This window comes from Abramis brama (genome assembly GCF_963993115.1).
Source record: "Abramis brama genome assembly, chromosome: 1".
NCBI lineage: Eukaryota > Metazoa > Chordata > Actinopteri > Cypriniformes > Leuciscidae > Abramis > Abramis brama.
The window spans coordinates 33,756,471-33,780,929 of NC_139963.1; the positions used below are offsets into that span (position 1 = coordinate 33,756,471).

The window sequence follows — 24,459 nt, forward strand, 5'->3', positions numbered from 1 at the left end:
TAATGTAGTATGTAATAGTAATATATTTGTCAAGTCATTTTATGGGTCTTAATAGTTTTTATTTTGTAAATGTTTCAATAGGAAGCCTGCAGCCTGGAGACCAAATATTGGAGGTGAATGGTGAAAGCTTGATTGGCGTGACAAGTGAACGGTACATACTACACTCTCTTATTTTTTTAATTAATTTGTTCTTCTATTCTCCATGTATGTACTTTCTGTGATAACTTCAAAATAAATTAAGTCTTAAAATACCTCAAGGACTGTTTATTAAGCTTGTATTCACTTTTACCTCTGAAACTGCAAACTGCAAAAATTGTAATTTTTAGCCATTTGTAATTATTTTATTACCTTTAAAACACTTGATGCCTGATATTGTTCTTTGATTGTAGAGCGGTGGACATTCTTAGATCAGCATCCTCAACCAATCACATGCGCCTTCTCATTGCCAGAGATGAGGAAGCCAGGTAAGCCCCTGAGCCATCCATTATAACATCTGCTCTGAAGATCACAAACTTCATGTCCATTTAGACATTTAAAAAGTTGCTTTTAAATGTTGCTTCAAAAGAAAAGAAAAAAAGAACATTAGATTCAAAGCACATTGATAATCATGATCAAAGAATACTGAAAAAAACACATCATGGTTTTCCCCAAAAAATGTTTTAACCTGCATAATTGTTTTTAACATTGATGATAATAATAAATGTTTCTTAAGCATCAAATCATCATGTTAGAGTGATTTCTGAAGGGTCACGTGGCAATTCAGTGAAAATTCAGCTTTGGAATAAGTTATTTTAAATTGTAACAATATTTCATAATATTACTGTTTTTAATGTATATCAAATAAAGGCAGCCTTGGTGAGCATAAGAGACTTCTTTAAAAAACATTTTTAAAATCCTTTAGACCCCACAGAAGTGTATATGTAAAAAATAACTGAAAAAAAAGGAATGTTTTTTGGTTTTTCTTTCCATCTCTACTGCTGATAGTCAATTTCATTGCCAACCTGCCACTTACTTGGTGACGTTTAATCAACCTAAACACTTGCCATCACTTAAACACACTCATCCACTGATATTGATCTATGGTTGTCTGACCTGAGTACATTTCATTTGAATGTCCACCCCTTAGAAGACATGTTAAATAATTCAATGAAAGATGAATAATTTTGTTCATAAACTAGATCTGACTGAGTTTTGGCAGTGCCTGTGAGTCTCTTGGCGAGCTATTCAAAGACGAGTTTCTGGCCCGCATGGCTCCCATATACTGTTCATTTCGCTCACTAGAAAAAACTATCAATGGAAAATCAGTATCACTGCGTATGGCAATGCTAGTAGTGACTTTTCACTTTCTAAAACTTCAGTTAAATTAGGTCTATTGCCTTTTAGTAACGAGCAATCATTTTTCAGTCATGAGCATTTTTAATGCTCTAATGTTTTTAATTTATTTGAAATAGAAATCTTTTGTAACATTATAAATGGCTTTACTGTCACTTTTGATCAATTTAATGCATGTTTCACGAATAGAAATATACATTTCTTTAAAAAAATCTTACTGACCCCAAACTTTTGAACAGATATTTAAAAAAATTTTGAACGGATTAGTGCAAACACTAATAAATTTTACATTGTTGAATGTAATCTTTAGCAAATCTCAAAATAAATATGAGTCCGTGAGAGTCAGTGGCATGACCGCAGTGTACTTTTGAACTTTACACATAGACAGATTGGCAGGAGATTTAGTCCCATGGCTCTGGATTGGCAGGAGATTCAGTCCCATGGCTCTGGATTGGCAGGAGATTCAGTCCCATGGCTCTGGACTGGCAGCCCAGGGATTGTATGAATGAAGGAAAAAGCCATACCATGCATGGAGATATGGAGGGAGCGAGTGCGAGGGAGAATGGGAACAGACTCACATTTTAAGCCATGATGAGATGAGTCCTTGCGTCTCCATGCTTTAATCTGCGTTCTGCCCTTAACCAATGCGCATTGAGGGGATTACGCCTCTGCCTCCATGCAAAGACCTCCGCTGCCTTCACTCGCATATCAACAACCTGGAAGTCTTCAGGGACCGAAAGACTGAGCACAGCATTTCTGGGCTTTTTGTTTGTGTGTATTTATGAGGAAGATGGTTTAGAATGTGCATGTACACACAGTGGTTTATTGAGACAGCGTTCATGCCTTTTAGAGTCAGCTCCTTACCATATGCATCACAACCTTGTGTGACCTGCCTCCATTTAATCCGCACTGATAACCTGTCCTGAGGACGGAGGAAAAAGAGGAAAAAGCTCTTTTTGCATTGTATCACTCACTTCGAAAGCTGTCACTTTGAGTACACCTAGATATTTTAGGCTTATAGTAAATATGATTCGGCTCTGATATGGAGGAATGCAAAGAATTATGGGTCTAGTTATTGAAGGCTTGGCTGTGTTTATATATTCTTCTGAACCCACATAGTCTTTTTATTGTGGTTAAAACAAGCAAAGATCTGGGATCACTCAGGGACACCTTCATGTAGGTAAAGAGGCCAGTGGCTGAGCCTGTGCACCAGTGCGTAATGAACACATGTCCATAACTGAATAAGGTTTGAGTTCAGTGACAGGACATTTCTGTTGACCTATACCTGACATTCAAGAGGTGTCTGGTGGAAAATGGCCTGGGAACTAAAGAGAACTCAGCATGTTTATTTTTACTCAATAGGCTGATCACAAAATCCATTTACATTGCTTTATCTTTCAGTAACAGAACAATGATCTATCTATCTATCTATCTATTTTCTAAAGAAAATATTTTTCTGGGACATATAATAATACATTTCTAAAAGTAAAATGTAATTATTATTATTATTATTATTATTATTTTTGTGTGGTTGGACCAATGAAAATTTTGGCAGGAAAAGTACAATTTTAAATTACTGGCCTTATTGTCGAGCCCTATGTTGGCATTGGCAGTCAATCAGACTACTTGCAGCAGAATGAAACGTTTAGAGTAGATTTATAACATTGGTCATGCTTTTTCCTTCTAGTAATAATGTGGAATAATTTTAATCACTGAATTCAGCCCTCTAGAGAGTACCTGTATCTGCTTAGAGCATATTTGGATTGTGTAGATAACATGTGAACATAATTACATTCCGTCCTAAACTAATTAACTGACATGTTATTATTCTGGAATAGTGCAAGCTGTTACTGAAGTAAGGACTGTTATGTCATTTAGGTGTCTAATTTTTTTTTTATTATTATGTTTTTGAAGGTTTACATTTTTTTTCTTGGACGGTTACATTATTATTTCTTCTTTTGTCTCTGTGTAGTCGAGAATTTGCAGAGCTCCTTGAAAAATATGGCTCGAACGGAAGCACAGGATCTACCAGGAATTCTCCTATTCAGCAAAGTATGTATATTCTCTCAAGTTTACATGAAATGCACATAATATAAATCCTTTTTATTCATTCATTTTTGTGCTCGTGTTTAGAATATCTCTCTTTCATAACCTCACTACTTCCTGACATAGGAACAAAGGTTATGAAATGCTGATTCATGCAATATGATCCTCACAACTGGCTACCATTTTAACTTCTACATTCATACTCTTTCTCAAATATAAATGAAAAACAGGAGACAAACAAACTGTTTTCAAAAAAACAATCTCTTTTTTTGAGGGGCTCAAGTCAATTATAATTATAATGTTTGGGGGAGAAACAAATCAGCCCTTGAAAATGGCTTAAGACAGCGCATTTGTCCATTATGCAATTTTGAACATCTGTTTCTGCCGGAGGAAAGACGCTTCACAGGAAAAGTTCTTGAGAACGGAGCGTGCGCTCAGTCTTATCCCTGCTCTCCCCTCTGTGTAGAATATTCTAATGATGTAACTTGCTTTAAGCACAGCAAAGAGTTTCATTTGAGTCTTTAATTTAAAAGTGCAAATGAGAGATTTACAGGAGTTATGCTCAGATGGCTTCGTCTGGACGTTTTGTGTTTGTTTTTGACGAATGAAGTTTCAATGAAGTTTCTGAGATTGGCAAAACTTGCAAACTCAAAAAACTTTGTATTCACTCAAAGAATTATATACATAGTCTTTGAAGAGAATTTTCCGTTTGTTAATTTTTTCAGTTTTTGCTACATTATACAACAGTTAGCTCAGACAAACAGCGTTTCAAGAGTTCCAATATTAACTTTTATTAAAATTGTGGATTAAACAAGCCAGTGTTTTTGAAATGGATAACTTTATGGATTGTAAAAAAAAAAAAAAAAAAAAAACCTTTATGGATTGTGTCACTGCCCTCTGGTGGTTATCATATAAGCTTGCATAATTACTAACTACGTAGTGTTATGTCAAGTTTGATCAGGTATTTTGTAATAATAACCAAATCTCACTTTTTGTGCCACAGCAGGCAGATACTTGGACAGCATATCATCGGGGTCTTCGTCCAGATCTCAGAGTCCTCTATTGCTTAGTCCTGCTGGATCTCAGAGTAATTACAACAACACAGGACCCATGCTACGCTCCCTAAGGTATTGATAACAAATTATTTAGTCTAGTAAAGTTTACATACTGAGCTGTTTAACAGTTTATTTTGATTCAGTACCACGCTGTACTTCACTAGTCATTTTGAGTATGTGTGTGTGTTTGGTTTCAGTCACCCAGGTGAAGGGGTGATTCAGCTGATATCAATCGCTCGCTCCTGCAGTCTGGGTATTACCATTGGAGGTGGCTCCAACAGAACTGATGGCCCTGCAGTTTTCATCCAGGAAGTGCTGTCTGGAGGAGACTGTCATCGGGTGAGAGATTGGCTCCCTTTAACAAACTGTGTGCCTGCGTGTATTTGTGCATAAAGTGTTAGTGTTTTCACGCAGAAATCATTGATCAAGGATCAGTAATTTATATGCACTGCAGATTTTGAGTGATCTGATTCCCGGACGAATGACTTTCAGGTAATAGAAAACATAAGGTGGGTTCCATTTGACTGTAAGTGAAATTCGCTTCGGCATAAGGAATAAGGGAACATCGATACATCACTTCACAGGACGTGGAGAGGGAAATTTAACCACCAGTCATTGCATGTCAGTCCAGTATTAAAGAAGTTTGTATAAAAGAATGGTGGTGAAAATGAGTTGAGGCTCCTGCATTTTGACTGAGTGCAAATCTCATGATTACTTTAAAAAAAAAAGATTAAATCTACATCTAATATAACCAAATGTTTATTTTCATAATCAACAATGCAACAGACATTTATCACTCAGTGTAGCACTTTCAAAAATGACAGTATATATTAATTAAAGTATTAATGACTTAATAGTTATAAATGCACATGAGTGTATTACATACACATGTGTATTAAATGAAAGTACGGTTATTTATATTGCATTCATTTACTGAAGGATATTATGTCATCATACCTCAGTCTCGTTGAATATGCGCAACACAAGTTTCGTAAATCAAACACATACAGCTATAAATGCGCGAGACTTAAAACAGTATTTTCACTGACTGATTTAAATGACGATGTGTAGTTAAAGATACACATTATACATTTTGTAACAAGTGTAATTTTTAAAAAATGTTACCACATTTCATTTGTTTAATATTGTTGTTAAATACATAATTAATAGCAATTGCATTAATGCCATCTCTAAAGAGACTGTGAAAACTCATTAACTTGTTAAATGAGTCTAGAGGTCAACTCTAGAGGTCTAAAAAACAAAACCAAATACATTTTGCGGAAGAACAAATTTCTTGGCTGTGCTTTGGCTCTGCGTGGCTGTGTGAATTTATATGTTTATCCTACTGATCATAAAACATTCACTTCTAGGTTTAGATGGAAAGAATCTCAAGCTGGCTATCTGAAGACATTACTTAAGCTATAATAATAGACACGGTACTTCCTTGAAAATAAATTTCAGCACTGCGCTACAACAACCATAGTGAAATGACCCTTCACAATAGATGATGCTTTACAATGAACTCTGTTAGAGAGCTACATATGGCAATCCATCTGTTCAATAAAATACCTTACTATCTCTGCGTTGCTTTTACAACATTTCAAATCCCTTAGTTCTTGACATCTCTGAAAAGCCAAGCCAATATTGATTCTTGTTTTATTACGAGCTCTGTCGCGTTCTCTTTTTGCCTGCAGACTCTCCTTTGTGTGCAATTTCCCTTGAAAACCATCCTGCTAGGTCTAAAATATAAACACTTAACTGATATATATTCGCTTACCACAGTGAATCAGAGTAAGACAAGTACACGTTTTGGAAGAAGGATTGATGATGTATTGACTAATTGTTTAAAGTTTGTTCATTTTGAACAACAACGAGAACAACAAACACAAATGAGATGTCCAGCTCAGACTAAACACTTCCACGAATTGTGTGACATATCCCGCATATGTCACACAATTCGTGGAAGTGTTTACTCTGAGCTGGAGAAAAAAACAGATTATAAACCTCTGGGAATCTTGCCCCCAATGCAAGGATAACTCAGCTCTTTACACCTTACCAATAAGCTTCAACACATTTAGCCATCTTTATCACTGAGGGTGTCAGGATTTAAGTGAGGATAACATCCTAGAATGTCAGACTACTACGTTATAGCCTGAACCAGTGCAAATGTTTCCTCTTAAAGTAGGTAGGTAGTAGGTAGTAAGTAGGTATCTCCTGGAAATGATCTAAGCAATTTATCCCCTGCTTTACATTGTTTTCCCCAGTAAGTGCTTTTCCTGAAACACAGAATAGGTTTAGACTCCGCTGGGCTGTTCTGGACATGGACAGTGCTGTCGCAGCAGACTGCAGAGGTCAGGTGCACCCCGTCTAGGGCATCGCCCTCCCTGTGGAATATAAAACTCCACAACGGGGAGGGGAGCTGTACTATTCACCTACAAGACTATTGTGCTGAAACTCAGATATTCAATATCGCTTAGATTTTCAGCGTCAGATTCTTGGCCATCTGTAACATCTATTAAATAAGGTCCCATGTCCATTTTGAATCTTTTAGCCAGAATCAATGATCATAACTCAGAGCTTCCAATCTGAAATATTGTTACCATGTTTTTGGTTTGGTAGCCAGTCATTGGAATTCTTCTTTCTTTCTTTTTTTTAAGAATCACTTTGTCTAGCCTTTAGTTTTAGTGTTTACTTGCATATATTGGTGTCTCCAAACACTAGCCTCACTTTTATTGTTGCTCATAGTTAGAACTTAGGAGAGGAATGCTGCTATAAGTAACTGAATTGGTATTTAATCTTACTCAATATTCTTGTTGTGTCCTCCAGTAAAAATGTTCAAAAGCTTGGGGTGGGTACCATTTTTTTTTCTACAAAAAAGCATACAGGGAGTAATCATTTGATTTAACTAACCAGTAGGACTTTAAAAAGTAACAATTATTCGCCGATATTGATACGACTCTGATATCCACCTTAGTTTTAACGCAGGAGACATTTGTAACTTGAGTGTGCAAGACTTTCAGTTATTTTAGCTGTACAAAACAGCTTGTTATGCTACTTGATATTGCAAACATGGTTTTACAAACAAACAATTGCAAACAAATTTATTTTAATGGATTGTCATAACTATAAACACACTGGTTTGTAGTGCAAGTTGTTCCACTGTTAACTGCAGTTGTTGTATTTATTTACCTATAGTGGCAAATGAATCCGAACTCTCACACATTCACAGAACATAGCTTACTTCTGTGTTGCAAAATAAAGTGGATATAGTGCATCCCTAAACCATCAAGCTGTGGAAATGGTTTGGAAGCGGATTGGATTCACTCGAATATAAGACTTTTGGCACAGTTGTGTAGTTTTAGTGTCTCTGGGGGGATGGAGTTGCTGTAGTGGTGTCCTCTGTAAAGACATGAGAGAGGTCTCCACCTGGTGATGAGTAGTGCAGTAGGTTATGTTCCTGCTGATGCTGTTGGTGCAGCTTTCTCAAACTGAACGTCTGCCAAGAATTGTGACTGATCAGCAACATTTAGTAAGGATCTTCATTCCTTTGGCCTTATAGGATGGACGGCTCAGACCTGGAGATCAGCTTATCGCCGTTAACAAGGAGTCGTTGATAGGAGTCACATATGAGGAGGCCAAAAGTGTGCTCAATAAAGTGAAATTCAGGTATTAGCTCTGGTTCATGTAGCTTTACGTCTTTTGAACAATATTTAATAATTAATCAGTATCAATGTACTTATTTATTTTATAGAATTTATTTCTTTTGTCCCTGTTCTCTTTGAAGTCAGGAACAAGTGGTGGATATTGCCTTCATTCCAGGAAAAGGACCTTTTTCCAACAGCCCGTTGTTGCATAATGGGGTTCAGAGGGGCGTTGGAAATGGATACAACGCCAGCCGGTTAAAGGTTCATGTCCGATCTCCTGAGGTGAGTGTTTAATAATGTACAAATCATGTCATGTATCTGTATAATTAGTATGACACCAATATCTTGTTGTGTACATTGTACACAGACAATTTCCTTGTTATGGTCTTTTTACTAAGCATGCAATGCTTCATAACTTTCCTCTCATAGATGCGACAAGAGGAAACAGTTCCAGTCCTTTCATCCTCCCCAGAAATCTGCCCTCCAGACATACAGGTTTCAGGTACATGTCTCAAAGGTTGGCTCATAACACCCTTAACTCTATATTAATGAGCTTTACAGCCAGTTTCCACCCTTTCTCATCACCCACATGAACAGTGCAGATTTTGTTATTCATAAGGCTAATACTTCCATTTTGAAAGGAGTACTCTAATTTCATAACATTTATATCATATTATGTTAGTGTTTTACAGCAAACAAATTTACATTAAAATATCTAATATATAAATATATATAGATATATGTTAAAAAGTTTGGGTTCATTAAGATTTTTAAGAAATCATCTTTATTCAACAAAGATGCATTGAATTGAATGAATACTGGAAGTAGTTGCTCTCTTAGTTTCTGTACCTTGCAGATTGCACCTTGTGTCTTAGTGAAAGTAGCATCCAAAATGAACCAGTGCACGGAGAAACAGGATTTATTGCAATGCAATTATTTACTTTGAGAGAGAAAGATTGGGGATTAGTCAGTAGCAGTGTTTGGATTTTAATCAACGGCTAGTTGCAAAGTAATCTCTCTGTGCTCCGGGGGTCGGGCATGTATGTGAGGTGTTGAAATTACACAATCAAATTCTAGAAGACATAACCAAATAAAGGAAGAAGGCCTCTTTCATGTTGAGTCAGATTGTGCTCTTATCTCAGTTCACAGCAGCTGGGTAGCTGCTGTCTAATACAGATTGATTTGCTGTGCGTAATGTGTAATCCTTTCTTGGGGCACAAAATGGAATTGATAAGTTGTTATAGAAACCATACAGAGATAGCCCCTTAGGTCCATTTTATGCTATTATACTTTGAAGAAGCTATCTGTGTGGATGTTAACATGTCAAGTCACTTCTCCAGACACTGAGATCTTTGTATGCTTAAATAATGCCCCAAAATGCTCTGTATTTCTCTGCATAGAGGACCAAAAAGTATTTTGACACTTGTGGACATATCCAAAACATCGGAAGGTTGTGTATTAGATACAAAATACCAAACCCAGTGGAATCCGCAAACTAATGATGCAAGAGATCAGTTTTATCATTTGAAACCTTTTTTTTTTTAAATGTGTGCTGCCTTTAAAATAAATGCCTTTTTGTTTGATATTTTGACATTTGACATTCAGACATTTTAAAGTATTGCTTCAGTGTCCAAATACATTGTGGCACCACTGTATTTCACGTTCACACTATGAATGCATGTCAGGCCCACTGAGATGTGCACCACACGCGTACCTGTCCGTCAGGCTATCCCTGGCTCGCCCTTGAACCCTGGGTGGTGGTGTGTTTACGAGCACAGTGTTCTAATCATTCATGACATCTATGAAGTGTATAGTGCTTAATTACCCATTTATCCAGACTAGCTGATAAAATCTTAGGAGAATAATGGGCACTGTAATCCTGCAAAAGCCCTTCTGGGCATCCTTCCTGGAAAGGAAGACTGATTGTGCTCAGACTCAGACACATGCTTATCTTCATTCCTTGTCATTCTTTAATAATTGTGATTTGTAGAGATGTGGAGATTGTTATAGATTTCTGCTATCCAATGGAAACTGATGTTTACAACTGGTTTGCACCTAACATAAAGGCTGACTGTCATGTAGTTAAATTAATGTACTACACTAGGCTAAACATGAAACTATTTATATAAGTTGATTTAAGTGCTTATGTTGTCAGATTTTGAGCTTGGACACTGGATAGTTGAATTTCTGATGCCACCCATATCACTTGAAACCTGTATCATTTGAATAATTTTTGGAAGAATATCTAGGCTGCTCTTTCCCAAAGTGATTGGGGACTGTCAAGAAGTGAAAATGCAAAAAAGCATCATAACAGTTGTCTAAATTAATCATATGCTATATCCCAAGTCTTCCAAAGTCATATAATAGCTTTGTGTGATAATCTTCCCCTCCATGATGCTCTGAAATGACCAAAATGTGATTTGTGTTAGGACCCCAAATCTAATGTTGCCATAATATGCATATTATGTAGTTTGAGAGTACTTGGGAAAATGGTGCTCAAGTTAAATGGTCACTTTTATTGTAGTTTTTTTGTGATTTTTGAGGTTGATAGCTCACCATTCACTTTCATGATAAGGAAAACTGGCCAGAGAATTCTTCAAAAATTCACCTTTTGTAATTTCTCCTTATGTAAGAAAGGAATTGATATGCATTTGAACAACATTTGGGTAATTTGACAGAATTCATATTTAGATTAACTATCCCTTCGATTAATAGTTACGCTACAAACATATTTGGCTGTCCACATGCTTGCAATTCTGGTGGAACATTCGTAGAAGCACCATTAATCTGGATTGTTTTAGTTGTCCTGGATTGTGTACAATCAGTTCCACCTGTTAAATCCACTCCCCCCTGTCCGAGCTCCCTGCTGTGCGTGTTGGTCCTGAATTACCAGCACTGAACCTTTCTGAGTCTGCGTGAGTCTGACGTGTCTGAGCTCAACCTGTCAGTCATGAGCGTCAGAAGGCAGCTAAATCCCCTGCGTTGCTTAACAATACACACGCCACTGAAAGCACTGGCGTTAATACCTCTCTTTCTCTATCGCTATCTCTCTCGCCCCCTAGATTCAAATCCCTCACACAGTTCATAATCTTTATTGTATTAATATAATACCCATTCATTTGTTCTCCTAGACAATGAAAAAAAAACACATTAAGGCCATGTTTTCCAAAGCAGCTAACTAGCTCTCACCACTAAATGCTGTAATGCGAGTATGACTCTTAAAGTTGGTGTTTTTTACGTCCCTTTTCCCCCTCAGCCTCCACCGCACAGAGACCAGCCACTGTTTCCAAACCCAAGATCTCGCTGGACCCCCACATACGGCTCAAATCAGAGAAGCTTGATCTGGTAAGCCTGGTTTACACAAACAGTGATTTTCAACCTTCTTTTTGTTGTTACAATGTAAATGAACAATGTCTACTCATTCTCCATGTTACCTGGACCAAGAAATTCACATTTATTTGTCACCAAAAGTATTTTGACAATTCCAGGGCTTTCGTGAAAACTACAGATTACACTCCCGCCCACGGACAGTCAGATCAACAGAGGGTTATTACAAAACAGTTATTGTAAGGTTAATGTATTATCACTCAAAATTTTATGGTAAAAATGGTCCACTATGGCTACAGCTTTTGCACCTGTATGCTGTGGTGGGTTGGGCAGAACCCACAGAAGGCCATTTCTTTCAGTTTTGCCCCCTCCATTTGGCATAAAACAGTTTTCGTGGCCAAATGTTGACTACGTTTGGGTAGGATGTTTTTTTTAATTTTTTTTAAATACATTAAATAAATAAATAATGCTGTTAATTTAGGGATAAATGTTTTATTAAGAAAAATGTATGAGCGCAAATGTAATTCTCTTTATATATATTTTTGCATTACTCATGACTGCAATGACATTATGCTTGTACCTGTACTTTTAGTAATGATTAGGAAAATGTGGTGAATTTAAAGGGTTAATCCCCCATTGGAATCTGTAGGATTGACTTCAAAAGGAGCCTGTATCTCAGTGCAAAGATGCAACTGACAGAGTGCTTATGTAGATAACCTCTCGTATCTCAGTGTCACTTTCCTCATAGATATCTGTCTCTGCTCTTTGTTATGGTGCAGTTGTTTAGCAGAGATTTAATTTAATCCTGCTGATCCTGGGGCTGACCCTAATCTACCGGCCCATTAATAGGATTAGGTCTCAATGGACGAGAGCACTTAAATGTGGACTAAAGGCACAATGCACACTATGTTAAGTGTTGCACGAACAGGTATTTGACATGGTGCAAAGTTTTCTATGTGACTTTATACTGTTCATTGCACTGTATATATACAAGCAGATATTTTACCTGGTACAGGACAGTTTTCTTGCCATTGGTGTTTGAACCTGATATCTTATTTTTGTGGCAGTATCAGATTGTTGGTTCGGCCTTAATCTGATTAGCTTTATTAATGCCTTTTGAACTCTTATGGACCATAAGCCTGGATTTATTGTACGCCACTGACTTGACCTCTGTTACCACACTGCCATCTTGTGTATGTAGCAGTAGCATGACTCTTTTCAAGCTTGACTAGATACTATACAGTTGAAATCATAGTTATCTGTCAACTCTTAAAATATACTATACTAATTATTTAAGGTTAAGTGTTCATAGTTATTTTCCTTTTTTGTTTTTATAGTTTTTTCGGTAACACTTTACAATACGGTTCATTAGTTAACATTAGTTAATGTATTACTAACATGAACTAACAATGAGCAATCCATTTGTTACAGTATTTATTAATATTTGCCAATGTTAGTTAATAAAAATACAGCTGTTCATTGTTTCTTCATGTTAGTTCACAGTGCATTTACTAATGTTAACAAATACAACCTTTCATTTTAATAACGTTTTAGTAAATGTTGAAATTAATATTAACTAAGATTAATAAATGCTGAAGAAGTATTGTTCATTCTTAGTTCATGTTAACTAAGGTAGTCAACTAATGTTAACTAATGAACCTTATTGTGAAGTGCTACCGTTTTTTCTTCTTTTTTTAAAGAAACATTTCGCACTCGTTTTGTAGTAAAATAATAATAAAATATTGGAAAATTGAAGTGAATAAATTAAAATAATTTGTAGCACAGGCTTGTAGCACTATAACGATGAAGGTTTTTGACCGTTTGATCATTTTGCAGGCTCTGTCGTACCTGGGTCTGGATTTAACAGAAGAGATGAGACGGCAGCTCAGAGAGAGTCTCACTACAGACCCTCAGGGAACGGTCTCATATGGAGGTATAGACTCATTCTTAACATGATCCTCAGTCAGTCAACTACTGTAGATGCAGGAAATTTTCCTCATTTTCACAATCATTTTGATGTGGACTTATATCCCCATATTCATCACATATTTCAATATTGGAGATGAATCCGAAACAGGGGTCAGCAACCCTTTTGATCTGAGGTGCCATTTTTTATACTTCCTCCCTTTTGAATCACCAGTATGAGCACATGAGACCCACTTGATAGGCAGTTTACTTGCACTGTTCACTGTTAGAGTGTTTGGCTTCCATAGTGCTTATAACTAAATTAAACAGGTTGCATGACGAAGAAAAAAGGATTACTGCAGTTTATCGGAAAAAAAGATGGAGTTTAGCACGCAATGCGTTGGATTTCAACATTACTTAAATAACTAAAAAAACACATTTAATATTAATCTCTCTCGTATTCATCTTTGGATGCCAATGATTACTGGTTCGGCTTGCGTGCCTAAGGTAAGGTTACCATCCTCCTGAAATAACCACAGGAAATAATCACATTTTGACATGAACGGAAATACCCCTTTTGAAAAGGGGATCACATTCCGTATTTGGATATTGGGCTTGAGTTTGTGCTTTGAAACACTTAGAATGAGTTTTTAGAGACAGTTTGTCAGGGAAAAAAAATTTGGGTTTAGTACAAACTTAGACAGCTAAGTATATTTCCAGGCTGCTCTTGACAGGGAGTTACGCTTCACTCCTGAACTCCTCAGCAGGAAGATGTCACCTCGGCAAATCCTGATCAAAGTGTGTGTGGTGGAGCTAGAGTTCTGCCTGTTTTCTTGTACTTCAGCTGTGCAAACACTGAAGTACACTGAAGTACAGCAAGGGCACCTGAACATAAATATTCCCTCTAGATGCTCTTTCTCCTGTTATGAGGAACAATCTGGATATATTTAGCTGAGTGACAGGAGAAGAGACTATATGGCACCCACTTTTCTGTTTAGAAAGCAAATGTTGACCTGAAATCACATTTTCAAGTCTACACTCAGACTGGTCAAAAGTTTCGAATAACTAGGCTGCATTTATTTGATCAAAAGCACAGTAATATTGTTAATATTATTACAATTTAAAGTAATTTCCATTTTAAAATGTAATTTATTCTTGTGATTTTCTTTTTCTTTTGTTATATCTTACTTTCCAAATTTTTGAAAGGTTGTGTATCACAGTTTTCACAAAAATATAAAGCAGCACAAATCATCATATTAGAATGATTTCTGAAGGATCATGTGACACTGAATATCTGACAATGAGTAATGATGCTGAAAATTCAGCTTTGCCTCACAGGAATAAATTACATTTCAAAATGTATTAAAATAGGAAAAAAGTAATTTTTTTCCCACAATATTACTGTTTTTACTGTTTTTTTTTATTAAATAAATGCAGCCTCAGTTGTAGTTGTAGCAGTTGTGACCGACTTAAGTTTTTTTAAAACAAAAAAAAATTATTAATGATTTTGATACTGTAATTGTTATAATCTAAATTTCTTACATGCTTTTTATATTTCTAGTGTACTTCTTGGCTATTTCTAAATATGCCTCCTTTTCCTTAATAAGACTTTGTGGAAGCCACCCGCAGTGTGTATCAAGAGAAGCTGGAGGAGGCGGGACTGGGACAGGGACCCTTTATGTTCTCGTATCAGGAAGCAGCTAGTTTGATGGACACCTCTGCCTTTCATTCCCCTGTAAGTAGACCCGCAGGATTTAGTATCGGAGTGCTTGACTTTGATTTGGGCTAAACTTCGGCACAATCCTCAGAGCACCTCCTCACATTTGAGACTTCACTTTCTCCTGAAGCTGAGCATGTCGGGAGATTTACTCAGGGATCTTAAAGGAGCTTTTCTCCCGCTCAGAAAAGTCATCAAAGCTGTCTTTTGAAGCTCTTAAACGCTTCGATTGTCAGAGTTTGTCTGTTTTGTAGCCTTGTGCCTTTGGATTTGTCTCACATAGATGTATGAGCACTGAATTGGTACTGATTTTATTGTTTTTTTAACTTTCAGATCCCAGAGGTAGGGTCACACACTTATGAAAGAGTTGTTTTAACAGTGTCACTCTCTCTTTCAGACCTATGAGTCAGAGTGCAGCTACAGCAGTGAGGAGCTGGAGGAGTTTCAGACGGAAGTCAAACAACTCCAGCTGCAAATGAAACAACTCAAGGTGAGTACTGAAATAAACAGGGGTAGCTGGATTGTGTTGCTTCCTTTAATCAATATAAGTATAGGACTATAACTGCTGACTGCAGGGTCCAAAATGAACACTCGCTAAGTGCCAAATTCAAGTCAAAATTGGCTTTAGTGAGTAAATAAACCGACAATTGTCCAGTAAATTAATTAGTCAAATTGTAAGAATGATAGTCTTGACTGATTCACTTAAGAAACACCTGTCGCAGCTCGTACAACTTTTCCCTCAGTGGAAAACCTACCATCATGTTTAACTCCATGCTTCAACACGTGGAATATTCCTCACCAAAACCCACAAAACAACAACAAAAAATATATAGAATATGGAATAATCAGAATAGACAGAAAATAAATAGTAAAAAACAAAAAGTCATAATTAAGTCATAATTATGATAGACTAAATCATAATAATGAGATAAAAGTCATAATTATGACATAAAAAGTTGAAATTGACAAAAGTCAGAATTTTGACAAATCGAATTTGAGATAAAGTCCAAATTATGACATACAAAGTCAAAATTGATTTAAAATTTTGAAATGATGACAGTTGAAATTGACAGAAAATCTAAATGATGATTGAATGTCATAATTTCAACTTTTAGTGTCATAATTATGATATACAAAAACATGATTTATTTTCTTATGTGGCAGAAATGGGCTCCCATACAAAATAAAGTTTCATAACCTATAAGAAATATTTTTAGTCAGTACATATTGCACATTTACATTTAATTTACATTTGCATTACATTTACATTTATGCATTTAGAAGACGGTTTTATCCACAGCGACTTACAAGAAAGGAACAAAGCTATATGTCAAGGAGTCAACACTATTCGTAATAAACAATGCCAGGTTTTCTGACAACTAAATAGAGAGAAGCTAGAGAAGAGAAGAAATGCAAAGAATATTTTGTGTGAGTGTGTAAGTTGTGCATTGTGTTAAGGGTGTGTGGGGTAGTTAATTCACACATCATTGGTGTGGCAGAAAGTTAATTTTGGACCCTGGTTGACTTTCCATAAAATTTTGCTAGACTATGAGGTCCCACACATGACATGCAGGGGGAAAACAAGTTATCGTTGCCACAAATTAATTGATTCCCTCATTTTAGGTAAATTGTGGCCACAGTTAAAAAACACAAAGTTGTGGGATCAAATATTCATTGGCCACAATATCTGTTTTTCTTCCACGTGTTATGTACGAGGCTCTGTACAAGACTGAGCTGAACATTTGTGCAAAAAGCTTTTGTGACATGAATATCCCTGACATTGCTCTCAGGTGTTACTGAAAGACACAGAAGACAGTAAGAAGACTCTGGAGGAGGAACTGCAGAAGACGGCTGAGGTAAAGCCTGGAAATAAACAACTTCTTCTATGTGACTAATCTTAAATGTCTCAAAATATGGCATCCAAATATAAAGAGAGCTGATTTAATGTATCAACACTGTGCATACCAAATATATACTATCACAACATGAGCATCTGAACATTTGTCCACCCGTCAATTTGTGTGTTCCCTTATTTCAATGTGCGTGGATGAAACAGAAGGCCACGGCCACAGTGGAAGAGAATAAGTGTCTGAAGAGTAAGCTCCAGGTAGCAGAGGCTGTTCAGAGACAGACTAACAGTGCCGAACAAGACTACGAGCAGGTCATTCAGCTCCTGGAGGCTGAAATCAAAGATCTCAAGAACCAGGTAGCCGGAAAGAAACAGAGAGGACTTGAGGCTACCAAGGTAATTGTTCCTCTTTCATCACATCTCTTTGTTCTCTGAAAAATTATTCATATGAAATTTACAAGATGAAAACTTGTTGGAATGAGTTGCCAGGTGATTGTTATCTAATTAAACACTGTCCAGTCCAGTTCATGACGAACACTTGAAACAGTGTTATTTTAGTATTATTTATACACTATTATAGCATTTATGAATATTTCAAATTAGTTTTTATTTTTTACATTTTCAATTTTAATTTTAATTTGTTTTAGTCATTTGTTTGTGCTATTTTGTCATTTTTGTTAGTTGTTTTTTTTTTTTTACATTTCTGTTTAGCTTTAAATTGTTTTTATTTTACTTTTAAGTCAAGTCAAGTCAAGTATATTTGTATAGCGCTTTTCACAATACAGATTGTATCAAAGCAGCTTCACAGTATTAAATTAAAATAATACAAAAAGGTTTGTTTCTAGTGTAATTTATTGATTGATAAAATTAAATTAAATATCCCCAAAATATCCCCATTTTATCCCCATAGGTATATTTTAGTTTTAGTCATTTTAATACTTCAGCTAAAATTAATTGTATTTTGCATTAGTTGCCATGTAACATTTCAGTTTTTAGTTTTTTGTCTAATAATTATATTTTATTTTAATTCAGCTTTAATTTTAATTAATTTTAAGTTTAAGGTTACGTATACACGACCACAATGTACCAAAAATGGAAACGTTTTTCCTTCGCGTTTTCGCAAGTTTCACGTACAGGCGACAACGTTGTCAAAATGATCCCCGTTCTCACGGACCTGTGAAAACGACTAAAAACGCTGCATTATGCAGGCCAGTAGTTGACGATGTCAAGAAATACTACGCACCTGTGCACGTACACATTTTTCTACAGAGCGGTGAATACAGTTCTTTGCTAAACTCAGTGTCTTGAGCAGCACAAACACAGTCCTGTAGTCCGCTATTGGTTGTCAAGTACTCGCGCATGCCTATAGACTAGTGGTTCTCAACGGGGGCGTTCAGAGAACACCGGGGGGCGTTGGAAGCAAGATTTTTGAAAGGGGGGCGTTCAGGTGTAAATGGGGGGCGTTCACAAGTTTAAATGTATAACGCAAATTTTTGTTAATTTACTTTTATTCATTTTAAGCATTTAGTAATTTATTTGTAATAAACACTTTAAGTGGGCTATTTAAAAAGTGTTAGGACTATGTATATGTTAAATTATGTTGTAAAACATGCACAGAGTGTGATGTCATATTGTGTGTGCATGCACGTCTATGGTGCACGTAAAAGAATACGCACAGAATACCATCAGTGTTGTAGGTAGGCACTAGGCAGGTTTTTTTGTGTTAATTTCTATTGCATTACGATTGAACGCAGTATAAAAAATGTGCAGTCAAGTTCGGGTGTGTGTATGCTGTTTAAATGAGTGTTCTCACCGATACGCTTGTTGTGATTCACTGAGTTCTGACGAGTTGTATTTTGACGACTTGATATTATTTCTACCTGCCTAACATTCTAAAATCTTTCAGTTTATTGCGACATGTAGCTTAAGCTATGTATTGTTACATTTGCAACGACTCTATTATTTTTCCAGTAGACCAGGAACACTCCGACTTTTTGGGACTTTAGCTTATTCACAGTATCCCCCAGAGTTAGATAAGTCCATACATACCTTTTTCATTTCTGTGCGTTCTGTAAGTGTTATTTGACGCACCCACCGCTAGCCTAGCTTAGCACAAAGACTGGATGTAAATGGATAATGTAGCATACTAATCCCAATAAGTGACAAAATAATGCAAACATTTTCCTATTTACATGTTGTGATCTGTATAGTCACAGCGTGTACAAATAACAAGGCTATATGAGACAGAGACCATTTTTAATCGTATTTATACTGGGAACTATATTCTCACTAGGCGTAGGAGCACAGCTAACGTTACTTGGGCGGAGTGATTAGCGCAGCACACGAGACGCCCTGTTGATGGTTCCGTAAACAAAACAAACGTGACTAACTAGCTAGACGTGACTCGTGATCATGGCTGATTTTGAGGAATTGTCAGAGGAATTTTACTGTGTATCAAACCAAGATCCAGAACCATATAGTTTTGAGCCAGAATACACAGACGAGGAGTTACAAACTTTGGAAGCTGTAAGACAAGATGCCGAACAGATTGATGTCGAAGGGAGAATCAGAACGAATCACTCCGGCGACGAATTTTAAAATTAATTAAACTAAATTCTATTTATAAGGTTTTACATTTTTAGGCATTAACTAATTCCAATCCCTAATGCCAAAATGTTTATATTTACTGGTCAGGCATTATTGTTAAACTCGCAAGACAGTAAAGAGAAAATGACAATTTAATGGATAATTTAAATATATTCTGCAATCACATTTTGGTAATGTATTCATTCTGCCGTCACATCTGAGCACGAAACGCTGCTTGGGTACTTTCAAGATATAAAAAAAAATTGATAATACAATAATAATTTAATTATTTATTCTTGTTAGAAGATTTTTTTTTTTACTGATTATGAACACAAATTAATCATGACAAACCGAATTAATACTATTAATTAATTAATACCACACCATTGATGAAAACAAGCTGATACCAAGGTATTTTAGGCCTACAATTCTAACATAATTTTTCATGAAAAATCATGATTGTATTTATTTATTTTTCGAAAGTAAGGTTAATGTAAGCAGCTTCTTGCAATACTCTCCTATATGCGTAATAAAACCTAAGTGCAAACATTACCGCTTTAATGACCGTCCTTTATTTTTCAGTGCATTTGTTTTACAATATATGGCTATTACTGTTATGGAATTAATATTATAACTACTATTATGTAGTAGTGTAATGTAGACAGACACAACTAAAAGAGGTTTGAATTTTTCTTTGTTTAATTTGCACACTGAATATGGGTTGGAGCTTTTAATTTTGAATTATCAAAGTGCACCAGATTGATGAATTTAACATTAAAATGCACAAAATTTTCTTACAGGGGGGCATGCCCCCGAACCCCCCTAGAGGGACAGAGGTCCACTCACCACTGATTTAACAAAAATCCTGTGAGAAACACTGGTATTGCTATGCCAATGCAGCTTATAGCTTGTTTTAGGATTCATCACTGTGGAGATTAGTTCAGTTGTATTAATAAATGACAATTTTGCACTTAATTCATCTGTTAACTCTCACTTGTTCCTGCTCGCTCATTAGTTTGGGGGTGGGGGGCGTTCAGGGACCTGGATATTGGATAGGGGGCGCTGGCCCAAAAAAGGTTGAGAACCACTGCTATAGACTAAACGTAGTATGCATGCGGATGACGTCACCGTTCTCACAAATTCACGGAGAAAATAGCGATATTGTTTTCAAAAATGAAACTATTGTTTTCGAACGTTTGCATTTCAGGCCCCTAAAACGCCACTGTCATGTAAATGAACAGCCAAAACGCATAAAAGGTTTTCTTTTTTTAGTTGGAAAATGGTGTTGTGTAAACACCCTCTTAGTTCACTTTAACAACACTGATATTAAAGGCCATTTTTTTCACAGGAGGATGTGATGGATCTGAACAGAAAGTTCAACGTCATTGACAGCCAGCTGAGAAGGTCTGAGCTCACACGAAAACACCTGGAGATTTCCAACAAGAAACTCCTTGGCTTTGCCCAGGTAAAAACAAACCACTTTTTGACTTAAAATCAGTTGTAATCTGTTGTATTTAGGTATCAGTGGTCCTTCAGGAACATCCAAGTTTATAATTTGCACTATTTTTACAGAATGTCCACAAAGTTCTCACCAACACCAGCTTATTTGGGATTGAAAATGGGTACGTTTCTCAAGCCAAACACATTGAAAGTTGCAGTAGTCCCCCCTATCAGTGATCATGACATTTCCTTCTCATCCTAAAGGAGCGCACGGGCGTCTCCGGCGACTGACAGCCCCGACACACCTTCCCCGATCCCCGACCCCGCCTGCCAGCTCGCAGCTGAGGCCAAAGAGCTTGTGGATGGTGTCTGCTCACTTTGCACTGAGGATCACAGTAAGTGAGAAATGTGCACTAGATCATCACCAGTTCTGGGCGTCTAATCTGAGTGGCAGCTTCAAAGCTCTTTCAGTCCGACTCTGTTTGAGTGCAGTGTGACTTCATATGGTAGAATGGGACAGTTTCTGGACTTTTTGTTCTAATGAACTCATTTGATCTTGTGTTGTTGGCACATCTGTGTTGTCACACAAAATGTTCGGTTGTTTTGCAGCATTACCGCAGTACGTAGAGGGATGCGTTGTGACGGCCGAAGAGGACTGTGATTCAAAGTGAGTGGCCGTTATTGTGTTATGAAGCAATCAGCATTTTTCCCTTCAACTGCTGCTGTCAGCTGAGTTCAGCTCAGGCCAAATCCCGCTTATCACACTGCTACTTGCCACATAAATAAGTGATTAGACACGAAATATTGACTTGCGTTGAAATATTTTATTAGCTCTTTAAACGCAAAGCTTTCACTTAGAAAGCAGTTACTAGCGTGGCAAGTTCAAACTAGACGGGACATTTAAGAGATACGGTACAGTCATACCACTTAGTACACGGTATTTCGCCACATAAATAATTATGGAGATAAGAGATATTGATCTGAGATGAAACTGTTTTAAAATCTTACCTGTGTATTATCTTATAACCCATTAACGTACAGAGTACAAACCAATAGTCGCAAAATGGCAGCAGCTGTCTACGATAGTCCACGATACCCGGATGACATAAATAATTGTTCACAAAATATTGTGTTTTAATATTTTATTAGCTCACCAAACGTTCCTAGCAAGCGTAAAACGCTGACTTCAGTTACCCAGATGAGCCTGTGTTATCAGTTTTTACCGGTTGTTATCAGGGGATAACATACCGCTGGATGGCGCGATTGACCAATCAGAATCAAGTATTAGTACCACAGAGCCGTGTAATAATAAACAATATGCACCTGCAAACACACACAGATTCTGGAAATTAAAAGGCTGTAAAGACCCTTCACTTCTAGGTTTTTTTTATAGTCTTGAATTGATATGATAATAATGAGATTTTATTCATACGTTATGCTAATGTCTTCTTGGGGCAACATGTAATAAAAAAAGAAGTGTAATAATGGGAGTAATAATTGGCAACATTTTCATAATATCAAATATTTCATAGGAATATTGATATATAATCTCTTTCCCTATTCACTTGCTGTGTCTCTCAAAATGCCTGATAAACATGGACAAGTCCCGTTGTCCACTACAGGGGACATGTATGAAATCCCCAAAACATTTTCCTGAAATGTTGATTTATGACAATTTGAAAATTAGTCTTTTTCTTCACTCAAGTCTAACAGTAAAAAAAATAAAAGTTGTGTCCTCTGAAGGGAATATGACATAGGCATATGACTTCTGAAAAGAATGCACTCATAAACAACACTTTTCAGATTCACTATCATATTTACAGTAGAATATTACAGATTTACGTAATACCACACATAATCTACAATCATGCTCTCTTTTTTCCTGTAGCCTCGTTCACTGGCCACAGCCTCCTGTCCTCGGCGGTCCTGCAGTGGAGCGGAGAGGTCAGTAGAGCGTCTGGGACGGACAGACAAACCCGGCTCATTCAGAACATCAAGGCTAAACTGAAACTATACTGTGGAAAATAAGAGACTGTGAAGTTCTGCAGTGTGGTTTTTACTCCTTCAGTTCATAGTTCGAGTGGAATCAGAGGCCTGAGCTCTACTGATCAAACCATTTTTTAAAGCAGTCCATGTACTTACCGGTATTTAATATGTAGCATTACTCAGTGTCATAATGTAAAGGCAGAAACCAACCAAGGGGATTGAAATCTGAAACACAAACGGCACTATTAACAGCAGAGGCGACTTTGAGATGCTCAAATGCGATTTCAAGCGTGTGCCGTGCAAAACACGGAGAGTTAGGAAGACGATCTCTTCAGAATGAGAAAGAGAACATTCAGACGTATATATCTCCCCATTCAACACATGTGGCTGAGCAGCTGACCTCTCTTTTAGAGTTAGCTATATCATACAGTACATGTATTACATTTCATTTAGGGATTTTTGGGACAGTCCCCACTTTTCATCATTTGATATGATGCTTATTTGTATCTGTTCTGAGAAGTGCTATGACGTTTTGAAGATTTTATATTTTTGGTCCGAATCTTTTATTATGCAGACGCACATAGACATGCTCGCTTCTAAGTACGTGGGCGCTTGCCGTCATAAAGCTTGTAAATCTTGCCGTCAAACCCTTCGATGTCCTCTTCATGTATTTGCCGATCGCGCCAGTCTGTGCTCGGACGCATTTGCGGTACAGGTCGGTCCAATGTCACCCAGCATCCACTGCACTACTATCAGGTATGGTCTGTTAAGTGCATAAGGGGGGATCCTTCGTGGCTTGTTTCTGAGATGGACAGTAAATTTGCTCCATCTCAGTGTCCTCGTCACTGTACTGATAGTTCTGAGGGGGATTTTGGTTGTCATGGCACTAGAATCGAGTAATGGGGGTCATATTGCAGCGTTCCACCCCGAATGCATCCATTCAGCTGAACAATGCACATGGTTCAGGTTACTGTTTTCATAAGCTCACTGTATTCGGCTGTTTTGTCTTGCCGTGTAGGATCTACCATCACCTATATCAATGTGTAATAAGCTGGTATCATTCATTTCCTGAGGATAGAGGTGGTTTGTTGATATTAATAACAGCACATGCTCTACAAATGCTGACATGTAGTCCTGTGATTTAACTAGATTGCATCATATGTGTGGCCTAAATATCTTTCTTGTAATGTTTTTATTAAAGTCAGAACAAATGCGTCACGTGTGTTTTTGTATGATTATATGTAGTGGAATTCTGTAGAGCTTTGACACTTAAAATACTAGAGGGTTTGTCTGTTATTTTTAAATCCACTCATGCTTATGTGCCAGTATACATTGTTGTGCCACAGCTGGCTCATGATAAAATATTTTAACATTTTTATTTAGCAACCAAGGGTTGCATGCCGACAGACACAGACAGAACACAGTTTTAATGCTTGTGTAATCTGCAACAGCTTGTGTGGGTCTGCTTTTTTTTTTTTTAAAGATATGACTATGCACATCTGTACAGTTTCTGTTAAGGATGCATCACTGAATTTGACCTTCCAGTATGCTTTATTTATATAAATATAGATA

At 36.8% G+C, this 24,459-nt stretch overlaps 1 protein-coding gene across 4 annotated transcripts in view; it reads left to right on the forward strand.

Annotated features, from left to right (window-relative positions):
• LOC311069882 (syntaxin-binding protein 4) overlaps positions 1 to 24,102 on the forward strand; it is a 43,607-nt gene extending 19,505 nt beyond the window's left edge. For 2 of the 4 annotated variants that reach the window (XM_084093412.1, XM_084093411.1), the window contains exons 4-22: positions 82 to 151; positions 390 to 464; positions 3,305 to 3,384; positions 4,385 to 4,505; positions 4,631 to 4,772; positions 7,993 to 8,099; positions 8,218 to 8,359; positions 8,507 to 8,579; positions 11,334 to 11,422; positions 13,241 to 13,337; positions 14,917 to 15,044; positions 15,424 to 15,516; positions 16,817 to 16,882; positions 17,083 to 17,271; positions 20,810 to 20,926; positions 21,034 to 21,083; positions 21,166 to 21,296; positions 21,511 to 21,568; positions 22,790 to 24,102. In XM_084093412.1, coding sequence (XP_083949538.1) covers positions 82 to 151; positions 390 to 464; positions 3,305 to 3,384; positions 4,385 to 4,505; positions 4,631 to 4,772; positions 7,993 to 8,099; positions 8,218 to 8,359; positions 8,507 to 8,579; positions 11,334 to 11,422; positions 13,241 to 13,337; positions 14,917 to 15,044; positions 15,424 to 15,516; positions 16,817 to 16,882; positions 17,083 to 17,271; positions 20,810 to 20,926; positions 21,034 to 21,083; positions 21,166 to 21,296; positions 21,511 to 21,568; positions 22,790 to 22,853 — 1,892 coding nt within the window. In that variant the 3' untranslated portion in view covers positions 22,854 to 24,102. Of the gene's footprint in view, positions 1 to 81; positions 152 to 389; positions 465 to 3,304; positions 3,385 to 4,381; positions 4,506 to 4,630; positions 4,773 to 7,992; positions 8,100 to 8,217; positions 8,360 to 8,506; positions 8,580 to 11,333; positions 11,423 to 13,240; positions 13,338 to 14,916; positions 15,045 to 15,423; positions 15,517 to 16,816; positions 16,883 to 17,082; positions 17,272 to 20,809; positions 20,927 to 21,033; positions 21,084 to 21,165; positions 21,297 to 21,510; positions 21,569 to 22,789 lie in introns of all 4 variants that reach the window. The other 2 variants (XM_084093410.1, XM_084093413.1) reach the window with 1 other exon arrangement.
• The last annotated feature ends 357 nt before the right edge of the window (positions 24,103 to 24,459 follow it).